Source organism: Epinephelus lanceolatus, chromosome 4 (genome assembly GCF_041903045.1).
Source record: "Epinephelus lanceolatus isolate andai-2023 chromosome 4, ASM4190304v1, whole genome shotgun sequence".
In the NCBI taxonomy this organism is placed as follows: domain Eukaryota; kingdom Metazoa; phylum Chordata; class Actinopteri; order Perciformes; family Serranidae; genus Epinephelus; species Epinephelus lanceolatus.
Genome location: NC_135737.1, coordinates 1,127,230 through 1,151,618, shown reverse-complemented (window position 1 = coordinate 1,151,618; position 24,389 = coordinate 1,127,230). Strand labels below are relative to the sequence as shown.

Below are 24,389 nucleotides of genomic sequence, written 5' to 3'. Positions count from 1 at the left end.
TGGCCAGCTGCATTTATGTTTTTCCTCAGTGTGGAAATGTATACTCATGATTAGATGAGTATTACCCAAAGAGTCCAACAGAGAGCTCTGCCTGTGCTCATAGAACCAGGGTTACAATATCGTAATCTTGATTCACACCAGGGGTGTCACCATTCTCCATATCCATGATTTGATCAGACTTTTCATTTAAAGGTCTCGATGTGATAATACAGTGACACAGTGGTGTAGTGGTTAGTACTGTTGCCTCACAGCAAGAGGGTTCCTGGTTCGAACCCTAGACTAGACTAGATTTGATAGTACTTTCAATTTGAACATTATTTTTTCAGCACAGCTGGATATGCTATTATGACTATCTATGATTTGTAAAGATCAACAGATCATAAGTTTTATGCCCTGACAACTGCCGTTTACATTTTCAAATTCTTCTTTAAGCTAAGCTACACGGTATCAAGTGTGATATAATCAATCAATTTCAATTTTATTTATAAAGTCCTAAGGGAAGCATATATAGAGTGAATAGGATTGGTCCGAGCACAGAACCTTGTGGAACTCCAAAACAAACTTTAGTAGATGGAGATGATTCATCATTAACATGAACGAACTGAAAATGATCAGATAAATAAGATTTAAACCAGCTTAGTGCAGAACCTTTTAGACCAATTAAATGTTCCAGTCTCTGTAGCAGAATTTGATGGTCGATTGTGCCAAATGCCGCACTAAGATCTGATAAAACAAGTACAGAGACGAATCCTTTGTCTGAAGCAATCAGAAGATCATTTGTAATTTTAACTAGTGCTCTAAATCCTGACTGAAATTCTTCAAATACATTATTATCATGGAGAAAATCACACAGCTACTTTCTCAAGGATCTTTGAAAGAAAGGGAAGATTAGATATTGGTCTATAGTTGGCTAACACATCAGGATCCGGGGTGGGCTTTTTTAGAAGAGGTTTAATTACAGCTACCTTAAAGGACTGTGGTACATAGCCTGCAGTGGCGATTGCTCTAAGACTGCAAGGGAAGCTCAGCTTCCCCTAAAATGTCAAAAAATAAGTGGTCAAATATGTACTATTGTGTTTACATTTCATTGACTAAATATGTGGTAGCCTCAAAAGATTTATTAATACACACTGGGATATGTTGAAAAAGATAAAGAAACTTTGGTAGGATGGTCATCTTAATGAGGTTGACACGACCTGTAAGAGACAGGGGGAGGGAGGCCCACTTAGACAGATCAGCTCTACATTTGTCTAATAGTGGCTGAAAGTTTTTAGAAAACAGGTCTTTAAAAGAGCTAGTGACAAACACCCCTAAGTACTTGAACCCCTCCATGGCCCTTTTAAAGGGGAATGTGGATTGGGGAAGTGCCTTTGCCAGTTAATTTACAAAAAACACTTCGCTCTTTTGGATGTTTAGTTTGTAGCCTGATATACGGCCAAATTGATCCAAAAGTAAGACAGTATGGGGAGGATATGGAATTGGAGATCATGAGAAGCAGGTCATCAGCGTGAAGAGACAGTTTGTGAGTCATACCGTGACAGGTAATGCCCTCAAACTTATCAAGGCTTCTGAGCCAGATAGCGAGAGGTTCGATGGCTATATCAAACAAGCGGTGAAAGAGGACACCCTTGGTGTGTCCCACGTTGGAGAGAGAAAGGTGGAGATCGGATGCCATTAGTGTGTACAGAGGCAGATGGAGAGGCATAAAGAAGTTTAATCCAGGAAATAAATTGAGAATTGAAATTGGAATTTTTCTAAAATAAAAAATAGGTAACCCCACTCCACCCTATGGAAAGTCTTCTCGGCATCAAGTGTAACTTTGATTTCAGAAGTGATAGAGGAGGGTGAGAAAATGATATTAAGTAATTTCCTTGTGTTAAAAAAAGAGTGTCTCCCTGCTGTAAATCCTGTTTGGTCTAGTAAGATTATATCTGGCAGTACATGTTGGAGGCGGAGGGCAGTTATTTTGGCCAGTATCTTACAGTCTGCATTCAGCAGAGAGATTGGTCTATAACTGCTGCATGAAGAAGGGTCTTTGTCTTTCTTGAGGAACAGAGAAATAGATACTGTGGACAAAGTTTCCAGCAATCGGCCTACCTGGAGGGAGTCATTGTACATCCTGGCTAAAATCGGGGTTAACTGAGAAGAATATGTCTTATAAAATTCGACTGTAGCCATCGGGCCCAGGAGACTTTCCATTTTGCATAGATTTAATTAGGGATGGGTCACAAATTTTTGAAAAATTGTCGAATACTTGCCACGATTTTCGAATAGTGTTTTTGCTTCGGTTGCCCATCCCTAGATTTAATTGCATCTTGTATCTCAAGGGTGGAGATGGGGCTGCCTAATTCGCTAGCAACTCTCGAAGAGTCGAGAGGGTTGGGGGTTATAGTGAAGATCAGGGGGCATTCAGAAGTGTAGAGATTGGTGTAGAACTCCAAAAAAGACCTACTAATATCAGCCGGGATAGAAGTAAGGATGCCATTGGGAGATCTGATTTGTGGAATTAGTCTGGACTAGAGCTTAGACCGGGCCCAAAAAATCCAGCCTGACCCGGCCCGAGCCCATGCACGTTATGTCCGGGACCTTCCCAGCCCGTCCAATTAACAATAATTATGGGCCCGAGCCCGATTTAAACCTGACATTTTTCAATAAGTTGGCTGTTATAATTAAGAGTATTAAACCACAAGTCTTGTTATTTGAATGACAGAAACATAGGATCTTAATGAATGGTGCAACACGGAAGCATGATTATGTAATAAAACAGGTGTTTATTTTATTTTATTTTATTTTATTTTATTTTATTTTAGTGGTGAAGGGCTGTGCGCGCACAATGTTGCAACATTGTAACTGAGGGCTGAATTCACAAAAGGATTGCGTGGCTTTTGTGGCCGCTAAACTGGTAAAAATGGAGCAAACAGATACGGTCTAATTCACAAAGCATGCGCAGAGGGTGAAATGCTCCACTACCTGCGCTGCCAAGCAGATTGTGTCTCGGTGCTCCGGTGTTATTTGCACGTATTGAAATGAGGTAATATGCATATATTACCTTTCTTTCTTTTACCTTTCTATGCAAATAAGCCTCACTGATAAACAACGTCTAATTCATTAACACCAGCGCTAATAGCCACACGCAGTTTGAGTGAAGTAAATAACGTCTTTAGAAAGCTGGTGCAAACTGGGCGCTCCTCTGTGGAAGCCTCTCGCCCAGACTTTCCAGTGATCGTGGCAGCAGTGATTGTCTGTTAAATCAGTCTGTAAATAATATTTTGACATTATTATTATAATCATTATTACTTTAATGGCATCCGAAGATATTGATGCGTTGAACAGGTGACAGTCTGCAGTCATTCTCAAAACGCACTTCTGTCACGCACTTCAAAAGCAATTTTCAATAATTTATTTTACAAAGCGGGGAAAACAAACATGAACAAAAATGGTTCCAAAAAATAATGAAAAAACAGCTACAAGTGAGAGGGAATAGTGATAAAGTGGTCAGACTTGGTCAAATCCACAGCCTCAACCCATCCGTCACTGTTAGACTGACTCACCAGCAGACATCACTACATGAGGGTATACGATATTCAGTACTTTGCCAAACAAAGTCTGCCATTGTTCTGCCACGGTGTTCAAAGCCAGCATTTATACTTTGCCATGTGTGGCTTATTGCAATCAGGGGCAAATCAGGGGCAAACTGCACTCAGCTGCCAAACTTTGTGGGCATGTTTGCGCTGGTATATCATTAGCGCAATATCCTTTGTGAATAGGACGTTAAGACGGAGCAAACTGCGGGTGCAAGTGATGTGCAATTCAAGGTGCTATCAGCGGCCGCAGTTCATTCTTTGTGAATTCGGCCCTAAGTTTGTTGTAACTTTAGGCTATGTGTCATACAAAGTGTGGTTTAATTTTATTTTTTATAATAATGTAGCGTCTGCCAGGACGTGTGGAAAGGATGACGCAGTTATTTGGCAATTAAACCACCGTTTACTGAACAGTACAGGTTACTGTTGGCCGTAACCACGCCAAAACAACCAACAACTTAGCTGTAACTCCATCTGTGCACTCCTGCTCTCTCCTCCAGCTCGCTCATACACACACCAGCACGCGCACTCACACAGCCTTCCTCATCCCCGTCACACTCGCACCCCGCACCTCATTCAATCCCAAATATGCCATTAACTCACAGAACATTGACATTATAACAGAACATTTACTGCAGGGTCGCTACAATACATAGCCTATAACATTATCAAATCTTAGCTTTAAAAAAAAACAAAAACGTCATATCTGACCAGGCCCAGCCTGGGCCCGTCAGAGGGAGGGGGGCTCCCAGCCCGACCCGGCTTGGGCCCGTGGGCCGGGTCAGGCTCGGGCTCGGGCAGAGAATCTAAGCTCTAGTCTGGACGTACTGGCCGCACGAGCTTGTTGAGCTAGGAGCCTCCCGGCTTTGTCACCCTGCTCAAAGAAGTGTTGCCTGCATTGTCTCAGTTGTCTCTCAACAATACCTGTCATTAGAAGATCATGCTCTGAATGTAACAGGAGGCGTTCTTTATAGAGAGAGGGGGAGGGGGAGGAGGAGTATATTTCATCGAGTATGCAGAGCTCATCAAGGATTTCTGTTAGCTTAGCCTTTTCAGCTCTTCTCTTATGTAAAATGTATGAAATGACCTGCCCCCACACAGAGCCTCCCATAAAATACCGCTATCAACATCTGAAGTATCATTAATTTCAATATAAGAGGAGATCTGTGTGGAAACAAAGTCTCTAAATGCACTATCTGAGAGCAAATCCGAACTGAATTTCCACGGCAGAGGGGGGACATAGCAGATGGGAAATTGATGTCAACCAAGGTAGGAGTGTGATCTGAGATGTCTATAGGATGGTATTTGCATGAGATGACTAGATGTAGCAAATTGTTACTGAGTAAAAAAAAGTCAATTCGTGAAAAAGTGTGGTGCCGGTGCGAAAAGAAGGGTTGAGGGTTAATAGATCTCCAGGGGTCAGAGAGTCCTAATTGTGAAGCGTAGTGCAGCACTACGTTGGCAGATTTGGAGAGAGTAGCTTGTGTGGGCGATGATCTATCAAGACTGACGTTTTGAACCAAATTCCAGTCCCCTGCCAAAATAATACGATGATTGTCAGCATTAGGAATTTGAGGGAAAAGGTTCGCAAAAAACTGGTCATCGTCCCAATTGGGAGCGTAAATAGAAGCTAGAATTACTGGGGTGCTCTTTAAGATGCCTGAAACTATAACATAACGGCCATTAGGATCTAGTAATGAGTTTATCAATTCAAAACTAACATTCTTGTGAATAATAATTGCCGCCTCTCTGGCTTTATAGGAGAATTTCAAGTGGAAGAAGTGGCCCATCCATGCCCTTTTAATACGAAGGGTGTCAGATAATTTAAGATGAGTTTCCTGTTAGAATATGATATCACTATTGAGATGTTGTAGCCGTGTCAGTACTTTACCAATCTTAGTAGCGCTGTTCATGCCTTTAGTATTCCAGGAGATCAAGCGTAGTCCTCTACCTGTTGAAGTCATGGCAGCAATCATCTAGGAAGTATCTTGAAGATAAGATGACTTGAATAAATACAGTCTTGGGAAAAAGGTAGAGATAGAAGAGAGGACGATAAAAAAGAAGCCAAAAAAGGAATGAGAAAGTAGAATAAGAAAAACTGCTGAGAAAGGAAAAAGGAGAAAGGGAGAAAAAATGTTAATAGTGAAGACAATAATAATGAAAACTAAAACAATAAACCGTGTGCATGAGGTGAATTTGAGTCCAAAATCTTACTCCTTCCAATGGTGGTTTCATTATGACACTATTATGCTAGTTTCATACTACTATGCTACATTGTGATCTGATCTAATTAATGTTTTTCTCACAATTTGGTTTGCAGGCGGGGCTGAATACATCACAGCACCTCAACATCAGCAGAGCTGTCCAGTTCATTTAGTCTGGACCAGTGATAACCATTTATTTATCCACAGCTGTCTATTTAAAAAGTTTGACAGGAATATTCACCAGTTTATCATCTTTGCCATAACTGACTAAACTAAAAACTTGTATTCCATTAAGATATGAGGGTTTAAGATAGCATACATCATTCAAGACTGTGCTCAGAAAACATTATGTTTTGCCTTATTTGGATATTAATGGTTAAGCAATTAATAGTTAATGGCTGAGATAAATGTAACATGTAGTTAATAGTCTTGTTAATCACATACAACTTGTGTGTTTGGTCTCCAGTCAAAGAGGATTTCAGCAAAAGATGCCCTGGCTCACCCTTACCTGGACGAGGGTCGACTGCGCTACCATACATGCATGTGCAAATGCTGCTACACCACATCTTCTGGCCGTGTTTACACCAGTGACTTTGAACCTGTCACAAATCCCAAGTTTGATGATGGCTTTGAGAAGAATCTGAGCTCTGTGAGACATGTCAAGGGTAAGTTTATCTGCTGAGCCCAGTTATGTTTGCTGTATAAAATACATATTAACATTGACAAAGAGGTTTAAAACAGAGCAGTTTTTCTGACCCAGACCCAATAGATCTAAATAAGCATTAATATGTTTCATCACAGGGTGGCTATTCTTCAGTGGGCTATTTATGACTGTTGGGTACTTAAACTTTGCAGCATTGGAGGTAAAACCAAACAAATCAGTCTGCACAATTCTCCGTTTTACTCCAAGAGTTGGAAGAGATGCCCAGCATAATCACATTTTAGTTGACAAAATGCTAAAACATGATTTTTTTCAGTGAGTAGGCCACACATTTTTAGAATTGGAGAATGTGACAGTCACTTTAGGCCTACAGCAATGATAAATGAAAACTGAAATGTTGAAAAACTGTATCCATTTCCATATAATTTCTTGTCAAAGCAACAGGAAGCTACTGGAGAGGGACAAACCGCAGTTGCACAGTTCCATTCATACTACAATTAATTCTCTGGGAACAACAAGAAAAATTCAAAAAAGATAACACCAATGTTTTTATCTATTGGCTCAATCTGGTGCAGGAGTAGGAGCCCCACTGAGACCCCCAGCTTATGGCTACTGCACATGTACTTAAAGTCCCCATGAAATGAAAAATATGTTTTTCCCATTTTGAATCCTGTGTCCCTGTGTTAATTTATCATTTATCTCTTATTATATGACAAATATATTTAAAAACAAAAATCACTATCAGAGTGTTTTTACACTAAAATCCATGTCTTCTGTCTTTCTCTAAAACCAGGTAAATAGTTTCAAATGTTTGATGACTCATCCTGCACTTAGGGGTGTTACCCACACAGCCACACTGATGATACAAAACCGCTGCTCACCATTTGTTGGTTGTAGTAAACAGAGCAATATGGAGAGAAAGAGGAAGAGATGTGTGTTTGGATATCAGTGGGCAAAACCTTTATTTCATCTCCACAACGATGTGGCTGATGTCTCATTCATTCATCTCTCTCAAGATGTGAGATACCATTGTGACATGTAACCGAGGTAAATAAAGAAAGCACAAATAAAAGAAAAACAAAACAAAAACACTCATTCACACACCCCTAAACAAGGTAGCAAATATTATATCAGAAATAATAAACTGTGACTAAATACAAACATTTATCCCCTTTAATCCTCTGTCTTCTTTGCATTGACATGAAAACAAGGTTTTGTTTTATCCATGTATCCATCCCTCCATATCCACAACAAAACGGGCCTCTTTATAGACAGTCTAAGGTCTCAGTACTTTGCTATACTATACTAAATTAAAACCCCCACCCCCAAGTCCATACAATTCAATATATGTATTTTCTTCCAGACTCTAAGAGTATTTTGAATCCATTTGTTATCTATTTTTGGTTCTCACTTTTTTCTCAAGGAAAAGTAGGCGTTTCTTCGTGCCTTTGTAACGGGCCAGCTCTGTTGACTTTGATTTCGCTTGTATATTGTCCATAAGCCATGTTCGTAATATTTGTATTTGAGCTGCCTTATAATTCTACAAATTAGGGAGAGCCAAACCTCACTTTCTTTAAGGCAGTTTGAGTGTTTTCATATTGACCCTTGTTTTTTTTTGTTCCATACAAATTTAAGTCAAATTCTATCCCAGCACCTACATGTGGTTGGATTGACACACATAGGAAATGCTTTAAATAAAACTAAGAATCGGGGGAGTACTGTATATTCATTTGAATTGTGTCAATCCTTCCCACTAATGACAAGGGGACTAAGCACCATCTATAAGTCTTGTTTAATTCTTGTTTGTTCTTGATCATACTTATATTTATTTGTATTTGTATTTTCCATTTCACTGGAAAATACATCACAGTACAGAAGCTTAAGATACTCTCACTTCTGTTTCACTTCAGCGGTGCCCTGTGGATTTTTCTCCAAATGACCAAAAGTTATTTAATGTAGCTCTGTGCCTGTTTTTCAGGTGCAGATGCGATGTGTTCTGCCCCAAAGATGTGCAGTATTTGTCAGGTGGAGGCAGGTGTGCGCGTTGTTTGTGTTTGCAGTTGTCTCTTCCCTCACCACATATGCATTTACAGTGAGGGAGAATCATACAAATATTGAGAGGATGATAATGTATTCCACTGGATTTACTGAGATCACCGAATTTATGACAGATAACAGGAAAATTATCTTTCTGTGAAGACCAAGATTAATAGCACAGTCATATCAGTGATGTGGAGGAAGCGACATGACCCGTTCCTTATTTAAAACCTTTAAAAGCGGGTACTCTGGAGGGATTCCCTGAGAGGTCAGGGAACTTGTTGGGAGGAATGTCACTATAAACAGGAGACAGAGCAGAATGGAGGGAACCGGCATGGCAGTGAAGGCTCCACTTAAGAATGGAGCCTGGGCCCCAGTCAGTATGTGGATGATGCCTTTGGAGCCAGGGAAACCCCTGAATCACCAGCTGATCAGGTGCATTAATCAGGTGGAATGTTGGAGTCTCGTGATGATTACCTGTAATTATCTGTGTGTAACAGAAGATATGAGGTGCCCATCAAAAGCACTGGTATTAATTAACAAAAGTTTTCTGCTAAATCTCTAGCTGGTTGGATAGGGTGGAATCTAAGAAGTTAGTGTCAGCTCTGAAATCAGTGAACACAGGGAATGTGTGAGTATGTTTCGAGCTGGGCACAGAGCAAGGGGCGATTGGGCATTTCAGAGTAAATGGCTTGGCTCACCAGCGCCCTCTGGATTACTGGTGAGATTCTCCGTTTAGTGGACAGTTTGACACAAAATGTCTGCTCTGGCCAAAGTACAGGCAGCAGTCTGGCTTGGCTGAGTTGCATGGACTTCTCTGGTTTGCAAGGGATGCTCGAGACAGGCACCAAGCAAGGAAGACGGAGATGAAGGTGGCAGCCACAGCCTAAGTTGCCAGGACCCTATTGTTATCCTGCATGTTCTTCTTCTTTCTTCTTCTTCTTCCGAGGAAATCCAACTTCCCATGTGCGAAAAATCACCAAACTTTGCACAAAGGTCCAGTCCCATGCCAGATTGCGTCAGCTGCAAAAACAGGCCAATAGTCCTGATGGTGGCGCTACAGCAAGCCTCTAAAGTTCAAAATTTTGAAAATTCACAACAAATCAACCATATGTGCTACAGATTTGCAACTTTCACCAAAATGTAGCCTCGATACTGAAGAAACTTTTGTACATTTAAACATATTGCAAATTATGAAGTCCATCACTGTTTTTTTCAAAAACTGTAAAACCTATGAAACCTATCTCCTCCCACAATTTTTGCTCAATTGACATCAAACTTGCTACAGAGCATCTTCAGACTGTCCTACATAAACAATCCACACAGATTTTTGATTTATCGAAAATTGAGCCTACAGTGCATCAAAATGTTTGACTGTAAAGGGTATTGTAAACATATACTTGCAAATTCTTGCTAAATACATTTTCAATGTTCATTGAAAAAATGACAAAATTTTGGAGTCATGGTAGATGATGTTTGGAAAATATCAGAATTTTATCTCAAAAACTGAATTTTTTACAGCATTTTGAATTTCGCTCTCATGCGAACAATTGGAGTCAATGCAAAAATGGCAATTTTAAACATCAGTTTTTCACTTATGGAGCCAATAAATCATTGTTAAAAACAAATTACCAACATCTCCATGCTGTCTAGATGCAATTTGTGTATTTTCGGATTTTTGTCTTAAAGGGAAATTTCGGTTTACTTCAACCTGTCTCCTATCGTCCTAAATTTGTTTCAAGTGACTTGTAACATAAAAATAATAGTTAGCATGTTAGCCGTTAGCCTAGATACAGCCAGGGCGCATAGTAGCGTCAGACCTGTTAAAACATAAGTGAAAGAGCATACTTCAAGTGCAAAGTTAGTCCACTAAATAATGGACCTCATATCGTTAGGATAAACGACCGCCTCATATCGTTAGGATAAATGTCAGAGAACATAAAGAAAACAACATGTAAACGTATTGTCTTACCTTACTGGTGTGTTGCCATGTTTGTTTACCATTTAGCTCTGCTTTCCAAAGCGCGGCTGAAATATCGCGAGAACAAGCAGCCATCTCATACAGTGCCTGAAATCTAGCGAGCTCTAGATAAAGTCCAGCTGAGTACTACTCCAGGTGGAGGTGTCTCGTCCTCGGTCACATCCAGACCTTGAAAATAAGGCTGCAACTGGTCCCATTCCTTGCAACAGAGGCATTCCTCTTCTGTGGGCATTGGGGCACAGCATTCACAGGTACACCACCAATCTCCAGAGCTACGTAGCCTTGCAGCAGCCATTCCTCCTCTCTCATCCTCTACCTGTTGCGCCTCTCTCTCTCTCTTCCTCCGTTCTTCAATTTCATGAAGCTCTTCATCAGTGTATTCTGGCTCAAATAAATAAGGGCGGCCAACAAACTCTGCAAAATCAAATTCCTCCTCCACAAAGTCGAAGTCTGGCAAAAAGTCAGCCATGATTCTATAAGTCTTTCATAAAGTAAATGAATGAACTTTTCAGGCTACTGTCCGGTTCTGCCTTCCAGCTGTTGCTGCTTGTTCTCGCGAGATTTCAGGCACGGTATGAGATCGCTGCTTGTTCTCGTTATATTTCGACCACGCTTTGGAAAGCAGAGCTAAATGGTAAACAAACATGGCACCACACTAGTAAGGTAAGACAACACGTTTACATGTCGTTTTCTATATGTTCTCTGACAAGCCTCAGCTCATGCAACATTTCCATATGAGAAATCTACCCAAACTTTTCATAAAGGTCCAGTCCCATGCCAGATGTCCTCAACTGGAAACACAAGACAATAGTCCTGATGGTGACGCTACAGCAAGCCTCTAAATTTCAAAACTTTGAAAATTCATAACCATATGTGCTACAGCTTTGGAACTTTCACTTTGAAATTTGCTTTTCCATGGCATGGTTGGCTACTGTCTGGCACCCTGATGCTTGGCTTAGTCAATTTGTGAAGCCACACATGAACTGTCACTTACCAATTAGCTCAGTGAGATAGAAAAAGGTCCTCAGTCTCAGAAGTTGTGAGTTCAAGCCTCAGCTAAGGCAGAACGGACCTTCTAATGTGAAAGTCCTATTTTCAGGCATCATGCTATGTGGATTAGAGACTACTAAGGTTAAAATAATTATGATCCAGGCAGTTTTGCGGAGAGACAAATACTCTTTATCAACACTTTTCCCTGTTATTCCTTGTCTCTTTTCCCTGTTTATTTGGCTTAGCTATCAGTCAATATGCAGAGTCTGTCCAATAGCTACTTTTGCATTTTAAAAAATGTTTTCATCTTTGTCACCATGGATAATGTTTAGCTTTAAGCTAGATCAGGCTAGTTAATGTTATTCTTACTTTCTTTTTCTTGAGTTTTTTCTTTCCTTTGTATATTATGAGTCCGATCACTTCAGCCACTCATCCACAATTTGAAGGGCATGCCATAATTATATGATGTAACTTCTATGTTGTGATATGCTTTGTTTTAGTGTGTGTGTTGCTCAGAATTGCCTAATTTTCGATCGGCGCACAATGCATGCCGGTTAGTTTTGTGTCCGACTTCATCCTGACTTGCTCTGACGTATTACAAAAGTGGACGGCGATAAAACCGCGATTTTTGTTGAATTTTAGAGATTAAGATTGTATTTGTCTGATCTGAAGGTTTATTCTGTGAACAGAAAACATGTTGTGTGACTGATGGTGAAGTTTAGTTGTCAGAGACTGAATACATTCATCATAAACTATACAGAGTCTACTGTACTATATTAATATTGGACAGTTTAATTATTACAGTATTTAGCAACACAGAGACTTGTGGTCAGTGGGATGTGAGGATTCTTAAAATAACATCAGATGTGAAGCCCTGACTGTATCTGACTGAGCCTTAATGAAAGCTGTTGTCTTGTATTTTTTTTCCTCTGAAAATATTAACCTTATAGTCAAACACAGTTTATTTAGCCTGTGTAGTTGAGGGGACAGGTCAAACTGATATGATGCTGATTTAAAGGAGAATTCATGTCAAATGGAGGATAAACCATGAACATAAACTACAGATCACCTGTAAAGCATTTTAATAAATTTATCTATCATATTTAAAACAACTGGAGACTGAAAACAAACTGATATATGGGTATGATCACTTTTTTAATGAATTGACAACATTCCAGACAGGATGTAAGTGTGTCTGTGACTCCCTGGATGGACTGAAGGCTGCTGGAAACTGTTGGGAAACTGTCCGACTTCACCGCAGCTTTTTGTCACCGCCCCCCGCTGCGGCCGCCTGTTCTCGTCTACTTTTCAGGCGAGGCGCAGTTCATCTCGAACAAGCCTATTGTCTGTGGTCTATGGATCAAGGCGAGCGCTTCTTCCTACGTGCTCAAAATCGTAGGTACTGATTGGCCGAAGAGGAGTCCTGTGTATCTGCACTCGATTGCTCTTCCTTCATCCTTAAACTACCCAGATGTCTGTCACAGTAAATTGGAATTGAATTTTGAGAACTGAATTTGAATTGTGAGAACTGAATGTGAAGATATATAGAAATAAATTCAATTTCAAATTATACTATTCAGATTCAGTTTTTCAATGCAATGATTCAAATTAACAATACAATTTGAAATTATGTGATTCAAATTCAGTTTTTCAATGCAATTATTCAAATTCAAATATAAATGATTCAAATTCAGTTTCTGGTGACACATATTTCAGCCCATAAAAATTGCCCGGCCCCGACCATTGCTATAATTTAATATATTATTCTATCATAATATATATTCTAAACCAAGCCCTTTTTGCACAGTTACTGTTAATGTTATTCTGTTTTATGTCAGCTAAACTATTTTCTAAGGTTTAACTAATGAACCCTCTGGTTTCTTTAGTTCAGTCAGACAACTCTGGATTGAATTTAACATTTTTATTGAGCATAAATATTTGCATACTGAAGCAGAGCATGAATAGTTTTAGCATGGCTGAAGCAAGATTGGTGTCAGGCTCTATGTCAATTTATTCATTCCCTGAAAATGATCTGCATGACAGACATTACATGGAATGAATCGCAGACCCCTAAAACTGCAAGAACCCCAACAGCTTGAGATTCAGAGCCTGACGTTGCCCAATTATGAGAATGGTGGAGCATCTACCATAGAATCAGCCCTGTCAGTCTATTTAAGCCTAAGAGGATAATTAGCAGCAAACCCCCTTTCCCAGCAATCCACCAGATACAACCGTAATGTGCAGCTGAACATTTGTTTCAGATTACAGGGCATGAGCACTCATGATTTTTTGAGTTTCATTTTTGTTGAAGCGAATATATCAGACGTAAGCAGCCGAAGACCATCGGCCCAGAGACTTAAGGGAGGGCATGGGCACGAGCAGCGCTGCAGTTGTAGCTGCCCCAATTTGGAGGGAGCGAGTAGTGTACACCGTTGGACACAGCCCACAACTCGAGCAGAGTTCACGCAGCCTTGCGGAAAACCAAGATCTGGTCATGGGCTTGCTGCCATCAATGGTGAAAAGCGGGTCACTCGGAGCAGGTGCAGGTCGGGTTTTCAGGTAGCTCAGCATGGAGGCGAAAGGACAGAAAGCAGAATTAGTTTTTGCAATCACCACAGGCGTTCCTTTATTCATCCTATCTGTCTTAGAATATTTTAAATAAACAGTGAAATGATCAGATTCTAATATTAAATTATAGCTGCTGCGCAGCGATGGGTCAGGTCCGGGCATTTTTAGGCAATTCTGAGCAACAAGCAGAAGAATTGGAAGACATTTAGGAATTTAGAAACACAATCTGCCTTTTGCATCAGCTGAGGCTTGAACTCACAACCTCTGAGACTAAGAATCAATTTCTATCTCACTGAGTTAATTAGTCGGTGACAATTCATGTGTAGCTTCACAAATTGACTAAGCCAGATGTGCAGGTTTAGCAGCGGATCATGCATGGAAAAACAGATTTCAAACCACTGTAAAAATTCAGTTTCAAAACAAAAATCTGAAAATACACATATTGCATCTAGAGCAGCTCCATGCAGCATGGAGATGTTGGTAATTCATTTTAACAATGATTAATTTGCTTCATAAGTGAAAAACTGATGTTTAACTAGTTGAGCTATGTGCAAAGTGAGAAGCCTCAGATGGTTTCACACTGAAGTATTGACACTGGATCTTTGTGCAAAGTTCAGTTTATTTTCAAGCATGAGAAGGCAGATTTTCTAGCAGAAAAAAGACTTGAAGGTGCTGCACAGTGATCAGTCACGCTCAGGCAATTTTAAGCAATAAGCTGGAGCACAAGAAGATGTTTACATTACAATGTGGATTCTGCACCAGTTGAGGCTCGAATCCGCAACCTCTGGAACCTAAGATGGTCATCTACCGCTCTGAGCTAATTGGCAAGTAGCAACTCAACAGTGGCTTCACAAATTGAGTAAGCCATTCACTGTTGTGTAGGAAAGCAGCCTTGCCATGCATGGTAAGGCAGATTTGAAACCACTGTAAAAAATTCAGTTATTAGGACAAAAATCTGAAAATACACATATTGCATCTAGACAGCATGGAGATGTTGGTAATTTGTTTGTAACAATGATTGATTTGCTCCATAAGTGAAAAACTGATGTTTGAAATTGCCATTTTTACATTGACTCCAATTGTTCACATTAGAGCAAAATTCAAAATGCTGTCAAAAATTCAGTTTTTGAGATAAAATTCTGAAATTTGCCACACATCATCTATCATGACTCTAGAATTTTGTCATTTTTTTCATGAACAACATGAACAGATTTATTTAGCAAGAATTTGCATGTATATGTTTACAGTACTGTTTACAGTAAAACATTTTGATGCACTGTAGGCTCAATTTTTGATAAATCAAAAATCTGAGAAACATAGTTTTTGTAGGACAGTCTGAAGATGCTCTGTAACAAGTTTGGTGTCAACTGAGCAAAAATTGTGGGAGGAGATAGGTTTAAGAAGTTTTACAGTTTTTGAAAAAAACAGTGATGAACTTCATAATTTTTAATAGGTTTAGGTGTAGAAAAGTTTCTTCAGTATTGGGGCTACAGTTTGATGAAAGTTGTGAAGTTGTAGCACGTATGGTTGATTAGTTATGAATTTTCCAATTTTTGAACTTTAGACACTTGCTGTAGTGCCACCATCAGGACTATTGGCTTTAGTTTACAGCTGAGGTAATCTGGCATGAGACTGGACCTTTGTGCAAAGTTTGGTGAGTTTTCACCCATGGGAAGTATGATTTCCTCGGAAGAAGAAGAAGAGAAGAAGAAGAAGAAGAATACCTAGGATTACAATAGTGTCCAGGCAGCTTAGCTGCCAGGACCCTAATCAGAAAAACAGAGGTCGTGCAGAGGGTTGAAAGAAAGAGACCGAGTGGTGAACTCCCCACACCTCATGAAACCATAAAGCGCCATTAAAAGAACAGCTCCAACATTTGTTAACATTAGTGAGTGAACAGCCCGGATCTTAACTTTGAAATCATTCTGTGCACCAAGGAGATAGTGAGAGGTAAGCGTTTATCATTGCCTGGAGGTCGCTCTTTTTTGAGGCCATTGAGAAGCAGGCGAATGCTGGGATGCGTTAACAGGCTACAGACTGAAGGATCTTGACAGTGAAGATGAAATTGAATGCCAGCTATCATGGCTTTAATGGAGAGAGGCTGCAACTTACGGGACTCAAAAGAGTGGACTATAAATGTGCAAACGAAGGGAATATTGACTGGCAAGGGTGGGCAAGCAAAACGAGCACAGGAAGAAGAGAAAAACCACCAAGCAGAATCATAAGTTTTTAATGTGTTCTTTGATAGACCTTTCCTCATGTATTTGGCAGCATAATTTAGCAGAGAGGGCAGAGGGCCGTTGCATCCTAATCTAGAATGACTTGAGAGAACGGAGGGCAGGACAGGCCACTGGGCTTGGCGTTTGGACACAGGGTTTTGAATTTCTGAAATTTAAAATGAGAGAGAGCATCAGCTACACTGTTGTCATGACCAGGAATATAGACAGCACACATTAAAAAATTACCTGTCACGCATGTCCAGGTGAGGCATCTGAGAAAACGATTAATTGTGGGCGTCTTGGAGCGCCCCTTGTTAATCATGTTACCAGCAGCTTCATTATCGCACAAGACTACAATCTGTTTCCGAGACCATTTGCTGCCCCACAAGAGGCTTGCATTAGTACACTGTCTAACATGATATCTAAAAACTTGATGCACGTACTGGGACCGACAGTTTTTTCTTCGGACAGGGGCACTCCGAGAGATGAAAAAACATTTCTGACAGTTGATATGCAACGAGCTGGGGGCGAAGATGGAAAATCGACCACTAGGAAATCGTCTAGGAGATGCAGGACAAATGATAATTTATAGGTATTATACAAAATCCAGCATAAAGCCTCCGATAGTGTCTCAAATATGCGATGGCTGTTTCGGCATCCGAAGGTTAATTTAACTGCGAAATAAACCTCGGAGCGCCACTTGGAGTGGCATCACTTTAAAAGCATTAGTAATTCCAGCTTTCCCTAGCCAAGCACCTTGCCCTGCAGATTTAAAGGATAATTTCGGTATTTTTCAACCTGGGCCCTATTTCCCCATGTGTATGTGTGCGTATGATTCATAGGTACAACTCGTTCTAAAATTGATTCAGTATTGAGGGAGACGGATGCAGCCGGGAACCGCGAAACGAGCTACAACGGTAATGGGGGCAAATGCATCCCGTATAAGTTTGCGCATTAAAAGTGCTTTTTTCGCCACTGACTGGTTCAGATCGCCAGTGTAATCTCTGTAAATAGCATAGTAAACGTTTCCCTTACCCTTCACTTGCTCTGGGCTGTGACGTCATCTCGCGAGAGCTTTGCTTGTTGCCGGAAGAAAACAGAGGAGCCATGCAGAGCGCCGCTCTGAGTGGCGCTGGTTGTCCTGGAGTACAGCTGAGAGTTTTACTGTATCGATTGAAAACAATGGTTCGTGTTTGTGCTTATCTGAATTGCAAGAACAGGATGTCGCGCAACACCCCGTACAGCTTTCATAGGCTGCCTTTGTCGGACGGCGAGATGCTGAAGTTATGGCTAGTTGTGCTACAAATGGATGCTAACACTCCTGTCCAGACACTGCGCCTTGCAGACCATCGGGTCTGCAGTGCTCACTTCTCGCAAGATGACTACTGCCAGCTGAAGAAGAGAAGACATCCAATCCCGAAACACCTCTTCTTCAAGAAAACGGCTGCCCCACGAGTAGAGAGAGCTACAGACACAGTAGAGCAAAGCTCTCGCAAGATGACGTCACACACAGCCCAGAGGTAAGGGAAACGTTTACTATGCTATTTACAGAGATAACACTGGCGATCTGAACCGGTCAGTGGCGAAAACACTTTTAATGCACAAACTTATACGGGATGCATTTGCCCCCGTTACCGTTTTAGCTCGTTTCGCAGCTCCCGGCTGCATCCACTTCTCTCAATACTGAACCAATTTTAGAACGAGTTGTACCTATGAATCATACGCACACATACACATGGGGAAATAGGGCCCAGGTTGAAAAATACCAAAGTTATCCTCTAATCATTTGAATCACGTTGTCAACCGTAGCATAGAACAGAGAAAATGGAGCGAGAGGAATAAGGCTATTATTACTCGGAACAGGACCATTACGTGGAGTGGACAAATCTATGACGTTTCAAGACGTTTTTTCCCCAAGTATTTGCGAGTAGCTACACCTGACCCTGAACGGACTAAAAGGAGGTTTGGAAAATGGACCTATCATGAACCCTTTCTTAATCTCCTTCTCGAGCAGCTCGTCTACAACCTTAGGCTCCTTAAACGCTGATTGCAGATTTTTACACACAGATGTTTTAGGAAGCCAACAAAGGCCGGCTAAAAACCCCTGAACAAGTCCAGTTATTAGATAATTGACAATAGATCTGATAGGATGATTTCTGAGAGTCTTAGAGAGAGCCGGGACATTCACAGGCGTGGAGGGATGAGCTTGAGCAGAATTTATTTCTCTGATTTTGCAGGACACACCCGTCTTGGGCACACAGATCTCGGGTGGCTGTCTGCGCACCAGCTGCAAATATGCAAATATTTACAGTTGCGGTAAGTACAGACATTTTCGTTAAAATTGATACATATAGGAGTATTTTTAACAGGTAAATAAGGCACCTGAGATTTACTTGCGGCAGGACCTGTAGCTTGGAGCCGAGGAGTATTGGCCTGAAACGCAGTCTTAGCACATAGAGTGGGGCTGTGGCTTAATGATCCGCAAATAGAGCATGATGAGGCTTGATGTCCGGTGAAGTGTCTGCTTATTAAAGCTAGATCTACAACTAACCAGTCTATCCGTTGATTAAATTTCTGGATGTACATAGTGGATTTAGATGAAAACCTCTTGTGGTACTCGTAGAAAAGAGTCTCTCCATAAGACATAGCCAAATCAGAGATAATAGCAAGGTACGAGTCCAGCTCTTGTCTGCCTTCAGGAAAGGCTTCACAAATAGTGTCTCTAAAGACACCAAAAGCCACATTGAACTCGGCTAGTGTCAGTGATTTTGTCAGTCTAGGGTCATTATCCTTTAAAAAGATAGAGAAGTCGCCGCAGTCCACCATCCGTTTATCTGATGTGTCAGAATCAAAATCTTGACCAGATTAACGTCCTGCCCTAATAAAAACAAGCAAGCATAGAGCAATCAGATTAAAATGCGAACATGGCAATAAAAAAAAAGAAAATCAAGAACTGAGCTGCATACCTGCGATAATCTGGTTCCTGAGAGCATCAGGAATAGCCCCAGCTGGGGACAGGAACGGCACACCCGTAGTTGGCGCAGGAACTGCAGTTCCCAGAGTCCTCCGGGGCAAGGACAGGGGAAGTGGAGCCTGCTGAGGTGGATTCAAGCACAACAAGATGATTATTCACGCTTAGGATTTAATATCAGACAGAGCCGCCCAAACAGGAGCTGCCCATTGGTCCGACATCCCATTGTTCCGACCATATTAAACCCATTGTTCCGAAGTCCGTTACAAAATCATCATGATGCCCTGTGGTTAAGGTCTGGTTAGGTTTAGGCACAAAAACCACTTGGTTAGGGTTAGGAAAAGATCATGGTGTGGCTTAAAATGAAAAAGAAAGTGACAAACACATAAATCGTGAGCCTGCTTCACCTCAAGCCTTTCCCAGCTGACCCAGAGCCGGTCGCGGCGCACCATCAAGGCAGAAATACGCCCACCGGAGCCGTTCAGCACCGCAGACCGTCGGACTAATGGGATGTCGGACCAATGACATGGACCCGAACAAACGCCTGAGTGGAAGACAATTTCCCCTTCTTCCGGGGAGTGTAAGTGGACTTCGCCACGTGTTTTTTGGCAGGGGCTTTCCCCTTCTTGCTTTTCGTGGCGGAGCCCTCTGGCTCTGGATCTTCAATCGCACCGGGAATGTGCTCTATAAGAAACTGTAGACTCTCTGAACTACACTCCGTAGTAGAGAAACAAGATGGGTGCAATCTCACAGTGGTGCCGGATATGTCTGCACAGCTTCGTTCAAGGCGGACCGAGTTTTGTCCATTTAGACAACAACTACACCGGCTGAATATCAAGACCTATATGCGACACCCGGCAGATCAGATCCTTGGAAGAGGCCAAGGTTGAGTTGAAACGAAAATACTCAATCCATTAAATGACTGATTACGTAAGGGGATCTCAAAGACTGAGTCAAGACAAGGGTCGGTATGAACTGATAAGAATTGTGGACTGATTCATGCATACACACACTTAAAGGAATAGTGCACCCAAAAATGAAAATTCAGCCATTATCTACTCACCCATATGCAGAGAGAGGCTCAGGTGAAGTTTTAGAGTCCTCACATCCCTTGCAGAGATGGGGCTAGCCACAAAACTCCGCCTAATGGAGGCTGGGTGCCCCAGATTGAAACATCCAAAAAACACATAATTGAAACAATAGAATATCTCCATACTGCTTGTGCGTAGTGATCCGACATAAAAAGTTGTTTGGATAAACGTCATTTAAACTCTGTTTTTAGCCTCATTGTAGCCTGTAGCTCTAACTGCCTCTATGTAGACCGAGCTCAAGTGTGTGCGCTTGCGCGAGACCGCTAGACATCGGCACAGCCTTCATGTGTGTTCACGTGCTTTCGCTGGTCTTGCACACAAACACGCACACGTGAGCTCAGTGTACACAGAAGCAGTTAGAGCTACAGGCTACAATGAGGCTGAAAACAGAGTTTAAATGACGTTTTTCCAAACAACTTTTTATGTTGGGGCTTCAGGACACTAAGGATCACTACGCACGAGCAGTATGGAGATATTCTGTTGTTTCAATTATTTTTTTGGACGTTTTAATCTGGGGCGTCCAGCCTCCATTAGGTGGAATTTTGTTGCTAGCCCCATCTCCGCAAGGGATGTGAGGACTCTAAAACTTCACCTGAACCTCCCTCAGCATATGGGTGAGTAGATAATGGCTGAATTTTCATTTTTTGGTTGGGAGATGTCTGAGGGGCTTGATGGGATGAGACGGGATGGGGGGAGGCTTCTCTCTCTCTCTCTCTCTCTCTCAGCCCTTTAGTTGGTAGGATGCTACTTAGAAACCTTTCTTCTCACTAGTTATCCCTGTATATATATTTTTTTTTTTCTTCTCTTTTTTCCAACAGCATAATTACCTTTTCCTTTTTCCCCTTTTTCTTTTGTGGTTTAGGGAAAGAAGTATGGAAACATGAAAGGGAGCCTAGCCTACTTGATTTGCTATTTAAGCAATATCACACAAGAGGGAGTGATGTTGTACTGTGATATCGTCACGGCTGTGATTCGGTAGGCCTCGTGCCTACGACCAAATCACAGCCGTGACGATATCACAGTACAACATCACAAGCTTGAGTGTGATATTGCTTTTATACAACAGTTCAACAGTTAAATAAGCAAGGCTGATTAAGAAATGTTGAAAAATGAGGACAAAATAGATAATTTAAGCATTTTATTTGTCTTCCACCAATAAAAATAGTTCCCTCAGGACTCCGCTGTCACTGTTGCTATGTAATGCAGACATGGTGCGCCAGGCACTTACTCTTTATACACATTTATCTGCACGTTTCCATTAATTGTGCAGCCGGTGAAATAAGTCTCTAGTGACTGCATGGTGGACTGTCGCTTCACAGGCACAGCCGACTCTGCCTTCTGATCTGACAGTATGTTGCTTTTCTCCAAGTCATTGAGCTCCGCTGATGAAACACTGACAAACCTGGATGTATGCCCAGATGGATTCAGCTTCTCCTCTCCCTCATCTTCCTCTGATGACCATTCATAGTTCAATTCAAAACTTATTTTAGGAAATAAATCCATATTTTTGGCTGTTTGACAGTGGATGAATTAATTAGCCTACAATGCAATTGCTGACCTTACTGACACTAACCGTCAGTTTTGATTTGATTGTTGATTGCAATCAGCTGTGAGGCGGAGTGATACATACACAGTGAAATAACCATGATGTTGTACTCCAATATCATCACGGTTTTACTATCTCTCGACCAATCAGATTGCAGGGCCGGAACTAACTGTTGTATAAAATAGATTAATGGCTTTAGGGTATTGCCTATATAAAAAAATATTTTTATGTAATTAGTTTGCTGGTCACTTAACCTCTTTGTCCTGTTTCTGTTAAAGGTTGAATTATGTTTGTTTGAATTTAAATCTCTTAATGTCAATTAAGAACAGCAGAGACTTGGGGACCTCTGGTAATTTGTAATAATTGCGGAGGATGTCTGTGATCTTAATCCCGTGCAAATGCGGCATGTCTGTAATTTGTAAAGTAAAAATTCCACCGCAAATTACCTACTATATTTCGCCAAACACAGACATCCCGTGATAATACTAGTCCTGTGCGAATCTGCATTTCAGTGATTGGGGGGTTGTTGTTGTTTTTATTGCGCGCCTTTTTTCTACCTCTTTTCCCGGTTGAATTATGGAGGCTGCGGTGGAAATTATGAATGACAGTTTTGACAGCATTTTAGGTGCAAATGCAGGAGTCTCATCATTTCGGTACACAGTATGGAGACCCATTCGCAGAAACAGCAAGCTCAGATCCATCAGAAGAGTGAAATTTCGGAAGGTACTCAGATGGATGACATGCGTAGCAGCATGCGGTAAGGAACATTTTTCTATCTTTCAGCAGGCTTAATACAAACGCCCTGACGGCCCGTTATCCCGACAACAACTGCCCACTGCTCCGAAGTCCCATTGCTGCTTTGACATTTTATTTACTGTTGCCATGACGATTAACACATACCACGTTAAAAATCATTTTAACACAAACCATAAGCTTTCCATAAAGCTAACCAAGTGGTTTTTGTGCCTAAACCTAACGAGACCCTAACAATAGCGTTGTTACAACATAAGCTTTTAACAGTGATGTATAAGGGTTTTGGAAAGCACAAATTATGTTGTCCTGGCGATACTGTCATCATATCCGGGCCGTAATGTCAGTAAATTCGAGTAAAATACAGACTTCGCTTATCCCATGCGAATGCACCGCAAGAAACACAGATGTGGGGGGGTAATTTACATATTACCAGACGTCCCCAGGTAATACTAATCCCGTGCGAATAGGGCTTTAGATTCCTCCTTTTCATATTTAAAGTGAGCAGGACTCTATGTAAAATGACTATGTAGGTTAACAGGTATCTAACCATTGCTTTGCACGCCAAGATAGAGTAGGGCTTTATAGCTCTAGCAAAGCATGTCTCTAGAAGACAAATCTATTGATATTGAGTTCATGTTGGGTTTCCTTGTCTCTGGTGATTTTTGCAGCTCCTCCTTCAGTAAGCAGTCACTCTTGACTCGATATAGAATATGATTACAAATCCAGTACAAACACTTCCAATCACTTTCCAAGTTGCTTCCTGGAATGTGAATGGATTACAGGAAGGCACAAAAAAACATAAAGTTTTATATCACTTAGGGAAACGATCCTCCGATATTTTATTCCTTCAGGAACTTCACTTCAAAGCAGGGCAAATAGAATACCTCAGGAGGCAATGGGTGGAGGAAGCCTTTGAAGCGGCATTTACTTCTAGGAGCAGAGGCGTGGGCATATTAATTAATAAGAGGATACCATTTAAATTGGTTTCCTTACATGCAGATATTTATGGTCAGTTCCTAATAATTAAGTGTGAAATGTTCGGAGAACTTTACACTCTTACTAATATCTATAAACCTCCAATCTCAGATATGTAATTTTTAAGTAAAATTCAAAGCATATTAGACAGCTCTCCAACAAGAGTGATCATATTTGGGGGAGACCTGAACAACATATTCAGTTTTTATGATAGTTCAAACAAAAATAGGAAAATTAATTTACCAAAAAAACTCCAGAAATTTCTTGCTGTCAAAATATAACAGGATACAGTATATGGAGAACCTTACATCCTAATACAATAGATTATACATATTTTTCACACTCCCAAAATAGTTATTGTCGAATAGACTACTTATTTATATCTACGACAGGCCTGGACAGGGTATTATCGAGTAAAATTAATGACATTATAATATCGGATCATGCCATCGTTACATGCACTCTGTCGCCAAAACAATATGCATTGACCTACAGGACATAGAGAATGAACATAAAATACTTAATGGATACAGAATTTTTGACGTACATTAAAATGCAAATTGATTTATTTATTCAAACCAGTGTTAATGGGGTCGACTCCCAGGACAGGCCAGAAATGGGTATAATTTGGGATGCATTTAAAGCAAACGTTAGAGGAATAATGTTAGGGTTTGCTGCAAAAAAGACAGCAGATTTAGATAAGGAAATAAATACTTTGAAGGAGCATATAAATAATTCAGAGAAAAAACACAAGAGGCAAGTCAATAATAGAATGTTAGTCGAATTACAAGAACTTAATTTGAAGCTGGACA

At 40.9% G+C, this 24,389-nt stretch overlaps 1 protein-coding gene across 4 annotated transcripts in view; it reads left to right on the top strand.

The window, feature by feature from the left end:
• nlk2 (nemo-like kinase, type 2) overlaps positions 1-24,389 on the top strand; it is a 205,841-nt gene that overhangs the window by 168,009 nt on the left and 13,443 nt on the right. For 2 of the 4 annotated variants that reach the window (XM_033631277.2, XM_078166837.1), the window contains exon 9: positions 6,252-6,450. In XM_033631277.2, the coding sequence (XP_033487168.1) occupies positions 6,252-6,450 (199 nt within the window). Of the gene's footprint in view, positions 1-6,251; positions 6,451-18,478; positions 18,558-24,389 lie in introns of those variants that run through there. The other 2 variants (XM_033631279.2, XM_033631280.2) reach the window with 2 other exon arrangements.